Source organism: Triticum urartu, chromosome 5A, assembly GCF_056163025.1.
Source record: "Triticum urartu cultivar PI428250 chromosome 5A, HENAU_Tu73, whole genome shotgun sequence".
NCBI lineage: Eukaryota > Viridiplantae > Streptophyta > Magnoliopsida > Poales > Poaceae > Triticum > Triticum urartu.
Genome location: NC_141877.1, coordinates 460,919,248 through 460,938,895, shown reverse-complemented (window position 1 = coordinate 460,938,895; position 19,648 = coordinate 460,919,248). Strand labels below are relative to the sequence as shown.

At 48.8% G+C, this 19,648-nt stretch overlaps 1 protein-coding gene across 2 annotated transcripts; it reads right to left on the bottom strand.

Moving 5' to 3' along the window:
* Positions 1-5,134: 5,134 nt before the first annotated feature.
* On the bottom strand, positions 5,135-14,865 carry LOC147971935 (uncharacterized). 2 transcript variants are annotated; one of them, XM_087522885.1, is made up of 6 exons: positions 14,631-14,865; positions 7,631-7,765; positions 7,388-7,547; positions 7,049-7,146; positions 6,770-6,871; positions 5,135-6,119 (listed from the first exon to the last, which is right to left on the bottom strand). In XM_087522885.1, the coding sequence occupies exons 1-6, from the start codon at positions 14,748-14,750 to the stop codon at positions 5,346-5,348; spliced, it is 1,389 nt and encodes a 462-aa protein (XP_087379011.1). In that variant the 5' UTR covers positions 14,751-14,865; the 3' UTR covers positions 5,135-5,345. The 2 variants fall into 2 exon arrangements, with proteins under 2 accessions (XP_087379011.1, XP_087379012.1); XM_087522886.1 differs by having other exon boundaries at positions 7,415-7,547.
* Positions 14,866-19,648: the final 4,783 nt, after the last annotated feature.

Here is a 19,648-nt window from a genome sequence, read left to right as displayed (position 1 = left end):
TCGCCAGGCTTCTTTACTCCGATGACACATCTCATTCTGCACCTCGCGAACGAGGTATTGTTGGGGGGCCCTGTGCAAAATCGCTGGCAGTACGGCCCTGAGAGGCAGAACAAGCATCTCCGACGGAAATGTGGAAACAAAGCTAAGATTGAAGCTTCCATAGCTGAGGCAGTTATCCTAGAGGAGGTGTCAGACCTCAGGACATCATACTATCCAGACCATGTTCCCCATCTGCATAACAAGGTGCCTCGATACAATATAGAAGAGCCCAAGTACCAACCCAGGCTCGATCTATTCAACGCGCAAGGTGGGAGGGCTGGGGCCTCGAAATCTTATAACATGCCATGACAAGAGTGGGAGGACCTCATGTTCTATATCTTGCACAACATCAAGGAAGTTGAGGAAGTGTGGATGAGGTAATACCACTACACCATTCCTTTATGTCTTCCACATCATCATGTTTCATGTTCACTTAGTCCCGGTCTAACACCGCTTATCTTTTTTTAGTGATTTCGTTCAAGAGGAATGGACGGGAGTGAATCCTCCTACTGAGGCGGAGGCACTTACTCTTCTCCGTCATGGAAACCCTGGACGTAAAAATTTTGTTGCTTGGTTCATGGAGAAAGTAATTTTCCACAATCCCCTATTAAATACCTACTTCAACATTTATTAGTTAACCAAACTAATGCACGCAACAATTTCCATTATACTTGTAGGGAAAAGATCCGAACATATCTATGGATGATGAATTGAGATGGGTTTCCATGGGTTTTGACCCTGCCGTCGTGACATGTAAAAAGTATGATGTGAATGGGTATCGCTTCCATACAGAGGAGCACCAAAACAGCCACCCCGATCCCAAAACTATAAATACTGGAGTGTACACCCCCGGTCAAAATTCAGTAGACTACTACGGAAGGGTACAAAATATATACGAGGTTAAATTCCGCCAGGGGCGTGAGACCCTAAGTCTGCCTGTGTTCAAATGCCGATGGTTCGATCCGCAGGAGGGGGTAAAACATACGCCTTCCATTGGTTTGGTCGAAGTTAAACCATCAACCGTCTATGCCGGAGCCGATCTCTTCATTGCGGCTACCCAAGCTACACAAGTATATTATCTGCCTTACCCATGCCAGAAAGTGTATCTAAAGGGTTGGGAAGTTGTGTTCAAGGTGTCGCCACATGGTAAGCTACCAGACCCGAATGAAGACGATTACTACAACATTAACCCCATGACATACGAGGGAGTGTTCTATCAAGAGCAACCTGATGATGATGATGATGATGATGTGGTTAGAAACGATGACGCTAGACCATTGGGTGATGATGATGTGGACCCAAACGTCGACGATGCACGGAATGATGGTGAGACCATTGTCAATGAAAATGACATACTTATGCTAGAAAAGTTAAACGAAAACGCTGACGACGAGGAAGAGCCTCCACCTCCGTCGGACAACGAAGATGATATGATTGATAGTGATGATGAGACGGACCGAGAAAGAGGTTACAACTGTGATGATTCATATGGGTTCTAGCAGATGTACGTTTCAAGTATTTTTTTCTATAGTTTAGGAATATGCCTTTTTATGCATTTTTATTAATGTGTTTATTATCATGCCTTTCCTTCATTTCATTAATTTACTAATTGCTTTTTCTCTTTTCAATGCAGGTTCGTGGAACATGGGCAAGGGGAAGGCCGACGGCGTGGGTTTCCTACGCAAGGTCGTCGGCCTGCCTAGTCGGAGTGGTCGAGCACGTAATCCTCCCCCTCGGCTACTTGACGATGACTCCTCACAGGGAGGTCGAGGGAGAGGTGCCCCTAGAGGAGGAGGGGGTGGGGGGAGAGCCTCTAGAGGACGAGGTGCTGGGGGGAGAGCCACTACAGGGGGTCGCGGCCAGAAAGAGCGCACCCTCACCGACTTAGGGGTGTTGTCTTCGAGGCCCTCCTCTAGTGAGGTACCCTCCTCTAGTGAGGCAGGCGAGGAGGAGGAGGAGGAGGCAGGCGAGGAGGAGGAGGAGGAGGAGGTTGGGGAGGGGGAGGCAGGCGAGGAGGAGGGTGGTGGCGGGGATGATGGTGGTGACGGGAAGGGGGTTGACACGAAGGGGTGGCTGCGTGGCAACGCAAAGCTACCAAAGCAGGTTCCTGCTACTGAGGAGCAGAAGTGGCTCATTGAGCCCACGGGAAAAGAGTAAGTGGTTCATTATGTTGCTTGTCACATGCTTATTCCGGTTGTTATTTATTTTTCTTGTCACATGCTAATAGTTCATTCTTTTGCAGCAACTGGATATATTCCAAAGGGGTCCGTATTCCCAACGGCCTCATCACCGTCTTGCTGAAGTTATATTGGCCGGGGTTGTATTGTCCTGATCCAGTCAGGCAGCCGGACCGTCGGGTTTTGGCCACGAGCTGGGACCACTGGGAAGCGGCCCGCCACGCGGACCATGAGACCCATGCCAAGGCCGTGATCACTACTTTCTAGGTGAGTTCTCTTCAGAAGCACAAGTCCATTCTAGTTTCATGAATGATTTAACTCATGGCTTCTTCCATTCTTGTTTCATGCATGATTGTAGACATTCTATCGAGTTCTTCCGGAGCACAGGGCTAGAGCGGACCAGATCGTGCTGCGCCAATGCAAGAAGAAGGCCCGCCAGATGCAGTACGAGGTGCGCTATGTGGCCATCTCCACATACTACCACGACTATCTTGGTGTGAAGATGACCAAGGAAGAAGCGCGGAGGATGGGCATTACCTTGGAGAGGCCCGAGTTCTTGGCGGTAAGTATAAAAAAAATTTCATTATGCTTTCATATATTATGCTTTCATTACCTTGTGGTACATTATGCTTTATGCTTTATGCTTCCATAACACCAATTTGGACACACCTACATGCCATTATGCTTTTATTATGTAGGTGTGTCCAAATTGGTGTTATGGAAAAGACGAGTCCTGGGCGGCATTGGTGGATCTTTGGTGTGATGAGGCTGGAGCCTGGGCGGCTATGAGAACCAAAAATAAGGCTAACCGAGGGACGGAGGGAGTACATGCTCAGGGAAACCGAAACCACTATCTCCACAAGGCAGTTAATGTATGACTAACCCCATTAAACATTGTTCTTTTTCTATTTACCATCACTTTCTTATGTATGACTAACCTCTGTTTGGTGGTGCAGGAGGAGAAACTGAAGCGGCCGCTCTCAGACATGCAGGCATGGGAGATCGCCCATACGCGGAAGGACTCCAAGCCTGGCGAGCCCCGGTACTACGGCAAGAAGACCACGGGGAGGAAGCAGGCCTACTCCGAAGCGTATCTGAAGTTGCATCCTGACACACCTGACCCCATTGCGGCGCCTCTGGACGACAGGGCGGTGGTGAGCATGGGGCCCAAGGAGAACGGTCGGGAGGCGGTTCTCGACGCTGTGATCACTCCTAGTATCTCCTACACACAGCTTCGTCGGATCGACCCGAGCCTGAGCCAGCGCACGAGCCAGCCAGTGACCAGTACACAGTCCCTCTTTCAGGAGCAACAATCTGTAAGTATTTTCCCTCTTATCTTCATTGCTCACTTCATTTTCCGCATTTAGTAGTTTTATGAGTTCCATCATGTCATATACCGTAGGCCTACATGGAGTACACACGCCAGGAGACCATGGCGTGGCATCAGAGGCTTTATGAACACCAAGTGCAGAGGGATAGCCAGATGCAGTAGGCTTTTCAGGATATGGCGGCCGGCAGGTGTCCTCAGTTCCCTACAGCATAATGCCCTCCAGCACAACCAGTGCTGATGAGCTTTGAGGAGTTTGTGGCACAGAACGCTGGCCCCTCGCCGGTTAGTTCATCCCCAATCTATTCACCTAAAGCATGTCATGCCTTTCAACACAGTCATAGATCCCGTGCATATGTCTTTTCAACATGCAGGGAACAGGTGGATCTACCGTTGGCGGTGGTCTTCGCAGCACTCCGGAGACACGGAGCCCGACCACTCCGATCCACGGAGGCGGAGGCGGTAGCGCTGCCGCTAGCACTGATGACCTGGACTTTGGCCGTCTTGGCGGTGACGACCTCTGCGGTGCTCGATGATGCTTGAGATGTGATGATGATGCTTGAGATGACTTGTGTGTGCTGATGATCATTTAGCTGACTTGTGTGATGATGCTTATGCTTACATTCGTTGATATGCTTATGCTTGTGTGATGATGATCTATTGTTGTCATGATGCTTATGCTTACGTTCGTTGATATGTGCTGATATGTGCTGCTGATATGTGCTGTTATATATGTGATGTTATCTGAATTGAACTGATCTGAAAACAAACAGAAAAAAGAAAAAAAAATAAAAGCAAACTATGCCGACGGCTAGGCCGTCGGCATAGGGCCAGCGTGAGCTCCCAGTTGCTGACACGTGGGCACCTATGCCGACGGCCTAGCCGTCGGCATAGTTTGAAATTAAGCCGACGGCCTGGCCGTCGGCATAGGTGCCCACGTGTCAGCAACTGGGATCTCTGTTTGAAGGAGTATGCCGACGGCCTGGCCGTCGGCATATGTGCCCACGTGTCAGCAACTGGGATCTCTGTTTGAAGGAGTATGCCGACGGCCTGGCCGTCGGCTTAATCTCAGACTATGCCGACGGCTGGGCCGTCGGCATAGCCCTGGCCCACGAGCAGCGGCCGGTCGGCACATGGCACATCTATGCCGACGGTCTAGCCGTCGGCATAGTTTTCGACTAAGCCGACGGCTAGGCCGTCGGCATAGGGGTGCCACGTGGAGACAAGTCGTTGGGCAGACTTGACGACGGCCGCCGTTAGGCGATAACGTTGCCGACGGCCTTGGCCGTCGGCATAGATGTACGGACACCGTCGGGATAGGTCTTATGCCGACGGCCTTTCTATGCCGACGGCCTTTCTGGCTACGCCGACGGATATTTTGCCGACGGCCCTATGCCGACGGGGGCCGTCGTCATAGGCCTGTCCCGACGGCCATTCAGGGCTATGCCGACGGCCCTGGCCGTCGGCATAGGGTGCGATTCCGGTAGTGAGATGATTACATGTAGACAAATTATCTTATGCGTTTGAATGCAAACAGCTAATTAATTTCATCACCATTCACCATTTGCCATATATGTCTCAACAGCAACCATATATTGTAGGGTGTCACAGACAGCCCATTTAGGTTTTGCACATACATCAGTTTACAACACAAGCAGGGGTCTGAGATTACAACAACATCCGGGTCCCTAAATCACACCATCCAAGTCCAAAACCAGTACATGAATTACAACAACACAGGTTGGTTGGATTGTAACCATCATTATTGATGAATATAAAATGGTGCAATGCATGCATATCACTCACAACCTGGCCCTGGCTGATACTGCTGCGGAGCTTGCAATTGCAGGTGGTACCTCATTTCCATCCTCCAATGGCTTCATCTCCTGCTGCGCCTCGTTAGAGACGAACACAGACCAACCAATGTATCCTTTGACAGCATGGGCAGGAAGTCCATGCATCTCTCCAGCCCTCCTTTTCAGCTCCGCAATTCTTTGATCCAACTCCTGAGTTCGGGTTGGGGAACCATCGTGCTCTTCCAACATCTTCTCTATCTCCGCGATCAGCAACCGCTCCTTCAACGCATGCTCCCTCAAACGTAGCAAAGACTCGGAACGCTCATGGAAAAGGGACATGAAGCTGACCACGAGAAGAGGTTGGACATCATCGTGATCGAGGCCAATAAAAGCAGAAGCTACAGCACCGCTGCGGACGACCGCGGCACCATCATCTAGCCGCCTGCCCCTCTGCCCAGGCGCCACAGGCAGAACTTCAAACGGAGTGCCTGCGAACTCGCAAGGGAAATGCTGCCTCATGGTAATAACGGCCAGCATCGCCGCATCCTGCAGGGCCTCAAAGAGGCAGTGCCGCGTAGCTTCCAGTTTAACCGACCAGCCAGAGTGTTTCTGTAGCTTGATCCATACTCGATGCCCAGTAACCTGATCCTGACAGGTGATCTGCTCTTCCAGAAACCTTGATTGGGAAAGTCCACCCAGGTGGCTGATGGCAATCCGCAGAAATAACAACCATCCATCACCTGACAGCTCGTCATCGCTCATGACTCGTGGATGTATTCCCTGCATCCAGCAAATGATGGGATCAGCGTCGCCAATAGTCAATTCAGCACTCAGCAGTATAAAAGAGAAAAAGAAGTCATTATTTCAAAGCTGTAGTTGTATGTATAATCTTATAAATCCGGGCATATAGTCTACAAATATTGGATGAAGCAACCCCAAATACCCTGCAACCACCGCAAAGCGCAAACATAACACCTTATTACATTAATTAAGAGCATCTCCAACAAATGAGGTAAAACAGCGGCGGTGCAAAAAATTGTCTTTTGGGGCCAAAAAACCAGTTACAACAGATGACACATCTCTATTTTGTGATGAAATTTTTTGGGGCAACCTCGAAGTTTAGCTGCTGCTGCATATTTCCAGCGCCACTAGCGGCTGCCCAAAAATTTGTAAAGCTGTGGCGGGTCACCCCGGGTATAAAAAATGAAGACCCAAAACCGAACCTGAAAAGACGGAATAAAAACCGGTTTGCAAAACTGCAGGACCGAACTAAGTATGGTCAAATCGATCCTCTGCTATGCAGGACCGAATAGTCCATACAGACCGATTTAAAATCCCACATGCACACCACAATATCCAGGTCATGTTTATTTAATCTTTTGAAAAATAATCAAACTTGAAAATGTGACTGCAGCTTAGAAGGCACTGACCTGTTCAAACACAGACAGCCAACTATTGACTTCGGTGCTTATGTTTCCAGAGGATCTCATTTCATCATCATAAAGATTATCTATATGATCCAGCAATCCATCCTGGCACAAATAAACTAAGCATTAGGTGCTTCAAACACAAGACATGGGATTAATGCTTTAAGGCCAATCAGTTAGAAGCGAAGTTGGTTAGCACAAAAGTGTCTTTCTTCGGTGCCCTCTGGCCGGCCTCATGTTTCCAGATAATCTTCAAACACACAGATGAGAAACTAAGCTAACCTTTGCTCCTGAATATTCTTCCTGTCCATTTTCTGATAAATTGTATTGTTGAAATGGACTTTGAGGCAATAGAGGGGGAACAGCCATCTCTGGTGGACCTGAAACAGATGTCGTGATAGGGTTAACTCACAGTGTATTTAGTCCCAGTGGAAATAGGCATGCAATTCAACCATACCTAAACAAGCTACTGATGATGATATATGAAAACTGCAAAAGGCACATGACCGAGCAAAACTTGATAAAGAGTTATCAGTTTAATTGAATTATTGGGTTTCTCAATTTTATACCATGCATTAACATAATTACTAATATCTAGAATCACATTAGTTTGAAACTTGCCATCAAATTTGGGCTTGGAATTCACACCAGTAGCACTATCAATTTGCTCCAGCTCTCCAAGGTGAGGCTCGATCATTCTGTGTTCAGGAACAGAAGGGGTTGTGGCTTGAAAATTTTCACCATAGGTGTCTCCATGATGCCCACTAATGAAGTCGGTGCCCTGGCAATGTTCAACTGGAATTAGGAAATATCACAAATAGACATATATATATATCTAGGATACTGGGGACTAGGGAAAATAACCTTCATGCTTCTAATAGGTCCCTGACCTTGCTTGATCTCATCCTCGGAGCCTGGAAGTGTTGATAAAGGAACGGGCATCGGTGAATCAAAAGAAGCTTTCTGGCATACTGCTGATCCTGAAAGTTCCTTTCTCATCTGCAAAAATAAAAAATGAAAATAAAAATTGGTTCAAAAAATCATCAACCTAAAACATGAATAGATTAATCATAAATTTATCAGCGCTCCTGAGTTTCGTCAAAAAAAAACTTTAGGTTGATGTTCATTATTTTTTTTACGGGTCAACGGCGGGCTTACGCCTGCCTGAATCTTTATTACCAAACCAAAGAAGCCACTACAAGAGAGCAGAGTTATAGGTGGGGAGGAACAAAGAAGAAATTACAAAGCATAGTAAAAAAAAGACTATAATCTCTCAGCAAGGTGGAATAACATAGAGGCCCAGTCATTTAGCAAAGCTTTTTTCTGAATATTTCTGCAGCGATGAGCCCACAGATTCAGGTTGTTTTCTGTGGCTCTAGCGATGGAGTGTAGAACCTGGTGCTCGGAGCGAAAAACCATGACATTCCGCCATTTCTAGATGCTCCATAATAGGGACATGAGCACCGTGGAGCAGGTTTTGTTTGTCAAATACACATATCCCAGGTGTGAAGCAGCCCCAGAGGTGTAACATGACATAGACTAGTTATCTCCTCCCAGAGAGGGTTTAGTTGGGGGCAATGAAATAGCAGATGAACAATAGATTCAGTCTGGCTGCAAAAGGGGGGAGGTGTCCGAAGTGACGATGTTTCTGTAGAATCGCCTTTCATTGGTAAAAAGGCGATCTTTGTGGGCGAGCTATGAATATTCTGCATTTATTCGGGACGTCGTTCCTCCAAATGGCCGGAGCCAGGTGATCTCCCGGTGTTCACTGCCAGACTGCCTTGTATGCAATTTTAGTGGTTAGCGGTTTACCTAGCTCCCTCAAAATCCTTCTGTCTGCAACCTGCAAATTCAAGTTTACCAAGGCCAAAGTAGTGGGCAAAGAAATAAGCTTGCAAGTAGCCGTGAATGACAACCTAGGGGCAAGGTCTAAAGTAAGGTCGCGCGTTGCCAAAACCCTAGCCACGGATAGTTTTCCTGTTGGAGTGGGTGTAAAGAGCAGGGAATTGCTGAGCAAGGGCGGTATGAGATAGAGGAAGCCACAAATGAGACTAAAAAGCCATGGTAGAGCCACCCCCTAGCAGAACCTTGGTAATGGAGCGGTACAAATCTAGGCCTTTCATGATACCTTGCCAAATAGGAGCGCCCCCTTCCCCCCTCGCGTCGCCCCGCGCGCAACCGAGGGGGAACCCTAGTCTCCACCGCAGCCAGCCCCCCTCCCCCCCCCCCGCGCCTCCACCTTTCCCTCCTCCCTCGTTGCCACCCGAGGGCACAACCGGGCAAAGCCCGTCGCCGCCGGCGGCGGCAGGGATCCTCTCATCCCCTCGTTCGGCAGCCTCAGTGCGGATCTTGGTGGCGGGATGGGGTGCATCGCTGGCCAACGGGCGGTGCAGCGCGGCAGCGCGCCGATGCCATTGGTTGGTGGCGGGTGGCAGCCCCGTGTCGGGCGTCCTAGTGGCGGGGCACTCGTGCTGGCCGGATGCGTTGTCTGCGCTTGGGGCGCGCGGATCTGTCCCTCGCAAGGTGCGGGCCGTGGGCGGCCTGGGCTGCGGGTGGCCGCCTCCTGCCGTGGCGGTCGGCTGGTGGGGTTGGCGGCGCAGTGGTGGTGGTGGTTCGTGCCACTGGTGGCGCTGGTGGCGGTGTTGGCTTCAGCTGGCCCTTACGCGCGGCGACCTTTGGCGGCGAGGGTAGTGGCACTCCTACTGCAGGACGGCTCGGGGCTGCCCCTCGGGGTCCCGTCATGGATGTGGGCTACCACGGCATGGTGGTGGCTCATGGAGGTGGTCTGGGTCATTTCACGGCAGCAGCAGGATTTTCTCGGCGTCGTTCGATTGGTGTGCGTCCTTGTCGACCTTCGATTCCCCCCCTCATTGTTCGGGCGCTACCTTCATCGAAGGGTTGGTCCTCTCCCAGTTGCGGTCCATCGCTCGTCTCGCGCTCGACAGCAGAACCAAGTGAGTCTCGCGCCCGGCAGCAGGACCAAGCTCGTCTTGCGCTCGACAACAGGACCGAGCTCATCTCACGCCCGGCGGCAGGACGGGCCGATGGAGGCTAATTTTGGCCGGCCTATTGGGTCTCGGCGCTGGCGGCAGCTCGAGCATGCAAAAGGCGGGGCATTTCCACTTGTCTCTTTGGTTGGGGTAGCGGTGGGTGGCAGTGAGGTGGCGTCGAGGTCTTGGATGACGGGGCGGCGGCCCTGGTGGTCGTGTCACGGTGCTCATCGGCAAAGCCCGTGGCTTGGTGTTGCCTGATAACCATGGTCGTGTGGGCGACATGGTCGCCCAGGTGTGGTATTTGGTGGCGATGAGTATTGGCCGAGGTGAAAATCTATTCTATCTCCGGACGGACTAGTGGCGGCGAAGCTCCTTCCCTTCTTGAAGGCATCGTCGCCGTGATCACTGCACGTCGTGTTGCTCCAGGGGAAACTCTGACCCTCGGGTCAGGCAATGGCGGCGCTCCAGTGTCATATCCTTCTTGAAGGCGCCGCCTTGGAGCCCACAGTTCGTTGTATGCGGCTTCATCTCTTCACGATGGCGTGTTCACGGTCGAGGACCCAGCTACTCTTGTAGTGCTTGGGGTGGTGTTGTTGCACTCAGCGCCCATGTATCCTTCCTTGGGTGTACGCATGTGTTGTGTTGGCGTGTACCAGGTTGTTTATGATCGTTTCTTTATATATAAAGTAGGGCGAAAGCCATTTTCGGCAACGGTGTACACACGAGATCCCAAGCCACCTTGCATTGACCGCCCGTAACTAATTCCTGGCCAGATCAGAAAAGGCCCTACAATGCTTCTCAATCTCAAGTAAGGACAACTCGACGCCCCCTCCTCCTCCTGCATCGCCCCCACGAGGCGGCCGGGGGGCAAGCCTAAATCCCGTTGGTCTCCGCCCCTCTCATCTCCTCCCTCGCCACCGCCCAAGGGCGTGGCCAGACGAAGCCCAGCCGTCACCGGCGGCGGCGAGGCCTCATGGTGGTGTGGTAGCGGAGCATGGAGTTGTGTCGGGCAACATACCGGTGTGGTAGGCGGAGCTCCGGTGCCTCTACTTCCCCGCGGCGGGCGAACAGGTGATGGGTCGTGCTTGGCTCTCCAGGATCGGCGGCGGCACGTCCGGATCTGGGGCCAGGCAACGCGGGCTGAGGGTCGCACTGGCTGCAACGTCTCAGGAGCGACATGTCGATGGACAGGTTAGCTAGACTCCGACTACTCCGGCGGGTGGGCAACGACGGGCAGCGTGGATGGGCTCCCCTGTGAGCTTTCTTGGTGGTTGGCGGCGGATCTTGGAGGTTTCCCTTGCCGGTGGACGGGTGTGTGTTGGTGGCCTTGGGTGGAGCTACGCCGGCTGCCGAGGTGGGGTGACACAAGGGGTGTCCAGTCAGGAGGTAGGCTGGAGGGATGGGAGGCGCCGACGACCTCGGGCCACCCGTCACCGGCACAGGGGTGTGCCAGTCGTGGATGCATCCGCTCCCCCTCCTCCCCCTTTCCCCGACCGTGTGCGGGCTGATGCAGCTCCGACGTTGTTCGAGGTAGGATGTATGTTGCGGTTTTGGCGGTCGGGTGCGTCCTTTGGACCAAATCCGGTCACTTTGGCTGGTCCTGGGGGCGTCTGGATGCAGGGCGGCGGCCCTAGCAGTGGGAGATGCGACGTTCTTGGGTGGAGCATGCGTTTCAGGTGCGGGTGCGCAGCCATGGCCACGCAGGTGGTTGGTGGAGCTAGGGTGCGTCGGAGGGGTGTGAGCGTTGGGGTACACCACTTGCTCAGGGGCCGACGGTGGCTACGCCCGTGGACGCCATATCTTTCATGAAGGCTCCGTCGTGGTGTTCCCACTCCTTGGTGATGCTCCGGGTGAAAAGTTGTTCTTCAAGATCAGATGGTGCTGGCTACACATGGTCGTGCCCTTTTGGAGGCACCGTCTTGGGAGTCCTTACTCCATCGTTATCTGCCTCGCCTCTCCTCGGAGGATAGCTTGTGATGGAGGTCTCCATTGGCTCCAAGCGATTTAGTTTGGTAGTCGTTGAGGTGGTGTCGCGGTGCTCAGTATCTTGTCTTGGGTGTGTGTTGTGTGCGGTGGTGGGTGTGTTTGTATCGGTGTGCTTGTATGATCGGTGCTTTATATATAAAGCGGGGCAAAAGATTTTTTCGGTAATCTCAAGTAAGGTCCCCACAACAGAAGGAAGCTCGTGGCATAGATCGTCACGAAGCAAACAAGAATAGCTCTGCCTGCCAAAGACAAAAGCAGGCAACGCTAGCCAGCCAGACGCCGGTCAATCTGGTCAATAACGAAGAAGAAATCCCAAAGATTAAGCTTGTGCATGGATAGAGGTAACCCCAAACAAGATTGAGGGAACGAAGCCACAGGGCAACCCAGGATCGCCACCAGCCTCGCGGCCAACACAAGGTCCACATGAATCAGAGCGAATGTGCTTTTGTGGAAGTTAATGGTAAGCCCGGTTGTCTCGGAGAATTGCAGAAGAATGCGCTTAAGAGTGTGGAGCTGAATAACGTCAGGAAGAAGGATGATTAAAGTGTCATTGGCATACTTCAGTGCATGGCCGATGTTCATCGATCGGGTGGGAGAGCAAACCATTGCTGGAGGGATGGATGATTAACCTCTTAAGCACATCAGCAACGATGATAACAAATATGGGGAGAGGGGGTCCCCTTGTCTCAAGCCCCTGCAGCACTGGAACCCCGGTCCAGGCCTGCCATTAAGCAGCACGGAAGAGCTGGAAGACTTGTTTAACTGCTGAATACAAAGACATCAAGCTGAAGGAAAACCCTTTGTGCGCATAATTAAGGATAAGGCTTCCCAAGGTACAGAGTCAAAAGCTTTATGAAATGAAGTTTTAGAATAATTGCAGGTAATTTCCTCTTGCAGCAAGTTTGAACAACGTCCGCAGCATGGATAAAGTTCTCTGCGATCCCATGCCCTCTAATAAATCTGGTTTGTTCATTGTGGATGAGGTGGTTGATGAAAGGTTGGGCTCTAGATGAAAGGCATTTAGAAGCAATTTGATGAAGCAGTTTTGAAGAGACACAGGGCGAAAGTTCTCCGGTTTGGAAGCATCACATTTTTTTGGAAGCAGCACGATTAGTGCTCGGCTGATGCGTTTAAGATCTACTATACCGCCATGGATATCGGTTAGAAGATGAAGAAGGTCCAATTTAACTAAATCCCAATTAGCTTCGTCAAAGGCTGGTCCAAGGCCGTCCAGCCCTGGGCTCGCACTATCACTCATGGCCCAAAGGGCGGTCTTGATCTCGTCCAAGGTAAAACTCATGCCGATAAGGCTTTGAGAGCTCACTAGCCTGGGCAGCAGTGTGGGAATTATGAAGCATGAGGGAGTCCAGGTCAAAGTAGAAACGAGTGATGTTGCTGATCCCAACAAGGCTTTTAAAAAAGTTTGGCAGGATGGCATCTTTATCGGCATGCGCGTAGCAGCATCTCCGTGTGCTAAAACTAGGGTGGTTTAATCTGTCGTTGGAAAGCGTTTTAATTTGATTTTTACAATGTCGAACAGAAGCACAGACGTGCACGTAGGGGGAGTTCTCGTCACCCAAGACGGAATCCTTAATTTTTGCTCGTTGCCTCCAGACTCCAGTAGGCAGCGATCGCGGCGTTATGGCGGTGAAGAGAAAGTTTAACCGCGACACGAAGTTGCAGTTCGTGGTTGGAAAGCCACCTAGCATCATCAAGCTTGTCGAGGAAGTTGATGGTGGTGTGACAGTTCAGAATTAGCGTCTTCGGCGATCTCCGATTGGCAGACCAGTTCTTGGCCATGTTCCTAGTGCGCTTGATTTTCAGACAGAGGATACCTGCCGAGCCAAGGTGAGCATGATTGCTCCCCACACTATTCCAGTTAACTTTATATTCGAACAGAGAAAAGTTTAAAAACGACCTATCAAGACGGAAGATCGAGGTTTTGGGATAGTTGTCAAAGCTGTTAAACAAATGGGGACATGATCCGATGTGGTTCTAGCAACCGAAAATAGTGAACTATCAGGGAATTTTGAGCCCAATCCACGTCAGCAAGAGCACGGTCCACACGCACCAAAACCAGCAAGTCTTGCTGATTTTACCACATAGACCGCCTGTCCAGAAGCGGAAGGTCCTGAAGCTGCAGAGAGTTAATACTTAATAGTCCAGGAGAACATGTTTGCTTGTGAGAAGTTGAAGTTGTTGTGAGATTTACCGGACGGCCTGAGAGTTAAATTGAAGTCTCTGATAATTGTCCAGGGACCCGAGATTTGCGGCAGCAGATGGGATAAGGATTGCAAAAAATCCTGTTTAATGGCATGATCTTTTTTTGACGAAAATGCTGGCTTGGCTGCTTTTCATTACTGGGCCACCATCAAGAGTTCAGGCAGTGCGGCAACAACAGGTTGCCACACAAACCGCAACATGAATCAGAAAGAAAGCGCCTAGTCAGGTTCTAGAGGTCCATGCATCAAACTGTAGATTTTCGGCAGCAGATGGGATAAGGATTGCACAAAATCCTGTGTAATGGCATGATCGCAAGGGCCGTAAACCTTGTTGACAGCAAACTGAAGATCGTCAGACACAGACTCGAACCAGCAAGTTGGAATCCCGCGCAGTAACAATCCCACCCGAGGCCCCAATGGTTTGATGTTCATTTAATTTCTCGCGGATGATACAAAGAGGAAAACAACAAATTCCTCACTGTCCACACTGAAGCCTAGATCAGCGAGAAATGATCAACGAACCCCCGGGGCCAGGAACGATCTACCCAACCCAACGCCCCGGCGATCCAAGGAGACGCGAGCGACGCAGCATCTGTGCCCGCTGGAGGTCGGCGGCGGCGCACCGATTTCGCTCGAGATGGGGATTAAGTCGGACGCACGCACCTCAGATTTGGACGAGCCGAGCACGGCGTCGGCGAGGACGCTGAGGGGGTTGGCCGACGAGGACGACGAACCCGGCGCCGTGCAGCCGGCGCGACCGGCCACCAGATCGCGCATGCCCATCGTCGCCGACCACGCCGACCGCGTGTCCACGGGTAACCGACGGCGTCGCGCGGGCGTTGCTGACGTTGGTGGTGGTGTGCTGAAGGCGGCTCGATCGGGCCGGGGGGTTTTGACTTTTGAGTCGATCGGCACTTGTCCCGGGCCCTGTCTACGGCTATTTGTATCGTCGGCGATTAGGGCTTCCCTCTTGTCTGATGCCACCACCCCGCCTGGGAAAATTGGGATGGCCCATTTTATTTTATTTTGAGATGGATGTGTGATGGCCCATTTGAATTGCATGGATTTCGTGCCAAATTTTATGAGCAGTTTTTCTTTTTAGTTGGAGATTTTATGAGAATTTTGACACTGAAAGAACCGAAGAGGGAAATTTTCACATGTTTCAAACGAAACAACAACCTGCCTGAAAATTAACCATGATTTCAACTACTTTATACCATTGCTCCAAACTCAAATGCATGCCTTAGGACTTAAACATGTCTACTCTTCCTACCAAGTGAAATAGGTCTAGTTTTTTATTTGCTTTCTCGAAACAACAATTCTTTATCCAACCTTCTATAAATTATCCTAACCAGGCCACTTATTAGTGTTTATGTGTCAACTACGTAGACACGGTGCTAAGATGGACATAGGAAAAGGACCACTAAGAACATGCACCATTTTATAGATCACCACAATTTAAGCAACTTGCGTGTTTGAGTTTGAGTTGCGAGAACCTTACAAGAACATACTATTTTGTAGTTAGGGCTCTTGGATGTCGGCCTGCTATCAAGGCTCGAGATGTTGATTGCATGTAGTTTCCGCTTAAAAAATCTCTGTTATCCGCTAAGCCATGTGTAAATGTCATCAAGTCACTCCACTTCATGTGATAGGCCGGAGTCTACCCCAAACAACCCCTAGAGATTAAATGCACATAAGCTTTTGGTTATTAATGTTTTGCTTTGTATGAGGTGTTAGGCAACACCAATGCATGCCACATAGCTACGTAAAAGCCGAGCACTCTGAGGATTTCCATTAAATATGTCATAGACATTGCATGTAGACAAAAACAACCTCCGAGAAATTGAATATATGTAACTTGTTGGATGTTAATTTTCGATTTTGTGTGAGGCATTAGGTGAACCATGCAAGTGGCATAACTATTTAAAATGCCAAGCACTACGAGGATAATATAAATGTATTTATATGACTGACAACCACACAGTGAGCAATATATAGAGGGAAGAAGTAAAGAAAAACTTCAATACAACACTCAACTGAGCCACACGGGTTCACCTACTCCTTGATAAGGAAATTGGATTGGCTTATACCAAAGCTCAAAAGATCATGTAGTTTTGTTCCCACAAACTCCCCAAGATGTATAGGATAACTCTATCAAATGAGTGTCGATTATCTTTTGGAATGGTCTCACGAGGAAACGCACCAGCCTTACAAAGCAATGGGACCTAAACTCCGGAGAAGGATTGATAAACATGTCCATGATCACAGGCCTCTAAAACTATTTCGCAAAACTGCAACCTTAAAATCAAGCGTCATGATTAGCACAAAGAGGGCAGGCGACATTATCCGTTGATCCCGGGTTTCAAGTTGTGTTTAAGAAGGGATATTTTTAAAGAAGGCTCGAGACAAGCCCGGCTTTGAATTAACAAAGTCATCAACCGGCAACTATGATTTTGACTCCTTTATGTCATTGCTCCAAAGTCCAAACTCAAATGCATGTCTTAGGACTTAAACTTGCCTACTCTTCCTACAAAGTGAATAAGGTTTAATTTTTTATTACTTTCACCAAAAGAACATTATTTTATCCAATCTTTGAAAAATTATCCTAAGCAAGCCACCAATTAGTGTTTATTTGTGCGACTACGTAAACATTGTTCTGTGATCGACACAGACACCACCAATAGGAGAAGGGACACTAAGAAAGCGTGACATTTGATGAGGTCGCCACAATATATACAACTTGCCAGTTTGAGTTTGAGTTGCGAGAATGTTACAACTTACAAACACACACTATTTTGTAATTAGGGTCCTTGGACGTCGACTTGGTTTTTAAGTCTCGAGACACTGATTGCATGTATTTTCATTTCAAAAATCTATATTGTCAATCAAGCCATGTGTAAACGTTATCAAACCACTCCAGTACATGTGATATGTCGGCATCTATCCCAAAGAAACCTCCTGGAGATTAAATGCATCTAAGTTTTTTGTTATAAGATTTTTAGTTTTGTATGAGGTGCCAGCGAACAGCGCTGCAAGCCATATAACGTAAAAGCCCAACAATGAGGACTTTCATCAAATAGGTCATACACATCACTTCTTAATAACAACAACTTCCGAGATATTAAATGTACGAAACTTTTTTGGGTAATAAGTTTTTGGTTTTATATGGGGTATTAGCTAACACCAATCAAGTTATGTAACTATGTAAAATGCCAAGTACTATGAGGACTTCCATCAAATAGGTCATAGACGCAACCTTGACTTTAAAAGGGCCACTTTAGAAGTTACCGTGTATGTGATATGACGATGCTACTGCGAGATAATACATCGTTTCTTCTGGGTTGCAGAGGGGAACATTTAATTGTGTTAAACAAACTTGCAAGCACAACAAATTATTATTTTGTTATGAGGGTTTTGTACGAATCTATGTCAATGCTCTAGACGATTGCGGATGGTGTAATACACCAGGGGTGGTGTCTCCATGCGGAGCCCAGCAGCAAGCAAGCCACGGGGCTCGGAAAGCCACTAAGAAGGTAGCGACAGGAAGGAGCATGGAGGATCGAATAAGACATCTAGAGACCATCTTGGCCCCCAAGTCTACATGAAGGCAAGCAAGTTGGATCTATCCCTTGTAAAACCCTAGCCGCTTTGTCCATATAAGGAGGGGCTACGAGACTCTCATTCTCATCTAGTTACGTAGACCTAGACTCTCGGTAACAAAACACAACCCCCCCCCCCCCCATTGTAATCCCTTGCATGAGGTATCCCACCATGAATACAAACACAAAGAAGGACGTAAGGTATTACTCCTCACCGGAGGTCCAAACCTGGGTAAACTCGTTGTGCGACCTCCGTTCTAGTACTTCCGTCTACGCGCGCTACCCTATCGAGGGCACTGCCAGATTTATGCACCGTCCATTGCATGTGCATTTCTTTGGGAAAATTATATGAATCAAGTTTTCATGTATTAGATTTTTTTAAGGGTATTAGATTTTGGTTTTCATGTGTTAGGGCAAGATAACTGGTTGCAGGTCCAAATCTCCATGTGTTCAAGGAAAATGTATAATCTTACTATACAATCTTGCATGCACAACCAAAAAAATATTATGTAGCTAGGTTTTTAGGATGACATTGTGCCAATGATCAAGGTGTTGGTTGCATATAGCAAAAATGTATTATCTTCCATACCATATGTAACATTAAAAAATCACTCTACTCCATGTGATACACTCCTATCCAAACGATGTCATGTGTGTTAGGCAACTCAGGTCATGCAAGGCTATATTCATGAGATTGAGATCGAGCGCGCACACTGGGGGTTTGCGTAAGAATAACATAATAGGGAGATAGTACATGTAAAGAAGGTCGTGTGAGGCAATCTAAAGGAGAAAAGCAATGATAAATTTCAAAAAAATGTGTATCCAATTTAGCCAACGTCAATCGTTGTCACCATTTACAATCACATGAAGCTCACGTGAAGACTAGATGTCATGAGTTCACTGAATCCTTCATAAGGAAGGAAATCGATTGGACTAACTTATATTAAAGCTCAAAAAAATCATGTAGTTATATTCCCACAAATTCACCAATATGTATAGGAAATAACTCTGTCAAATGAGCATAGATTGACTTATTGGAATGGAAATGAAAGCTCTCCAGGAAAACAACCAGTCCTTACAAGGAGTGGGATCTGAACTCCTACAAATGATGGGCCCACAATGCCATAGACTTTTGAATTTGTTTCACAAAGCTATAACCTAAAAAGATGTGTGTGGATGCCTTGTCATGGTTACCACCCTTAGGTTTCAAATTGTGTTCACAAAGGATAAGGGATATAGAACGGGAGAATTTTGTGAAGATATTTTGATCACTAGGTAAAAAAACTAACAAATGATTGAATCTAGACCGGTGTAAAATTATTTTTTTAGAGGTACATCCAAAACATATGAATTTTGAATGGTAGTACATATGTGGTGTGTTTGGTTGATCACACAAACTCTAAACAGTTTGAGGGGTGCAAAAAACCTGTTTAGGGTGGTCGTGCGAGGCACTGGCCCATGCTTGCACGATACTCAAAGCAGGTTAGAACCTGGCCCTGATGGAATGGTCCAACCGGTGGTTTCGGTGGAGCCAGGATTAGGCGGGGGCAAGGGGAGGGCAGCATACGAGGGTAGCGGGAATAGAGATGATTGGATATGAATATCTGCTAGCGTAGTGATAACCCACAAGTATAGGGGATCGCAATAGTTTTCGAGGGTAGAGTATTCAACCCAAATTTATAGATTCGACACAAGCACTGGTAGAAAAAGGGCCTATAGTCCCGGTTCGTAAGGGCCTTTAGTCCCGGTTCCGGAACCGGGACTAAAGTGTCAGTACTAATACCTCCCCCCTTTAGTCCCGGTTCAATCCAGAACCGGGACTAAAGGCCCTCCACGTGGGCAGTGCGCAGAGCCCAGCCAGGAGACCCTTTGGTCCCGGTTGGTGGCACCAACCGGGACCAATAGGCATCCACGCGTCAGCACTTCTATGGCTGGGGTTTTTGTTTTTTTTTGAAAGGGGGGGGGGTTGGGGGTTTTGGGGGGTTAATTTAGGTGTTTCATATATTGTGTTAGCTAGTTATAATTAATAGAGAGAAGTGTCCTCTGTTATGTCCGTGCTTGGTCGACGCTACGTACTATACA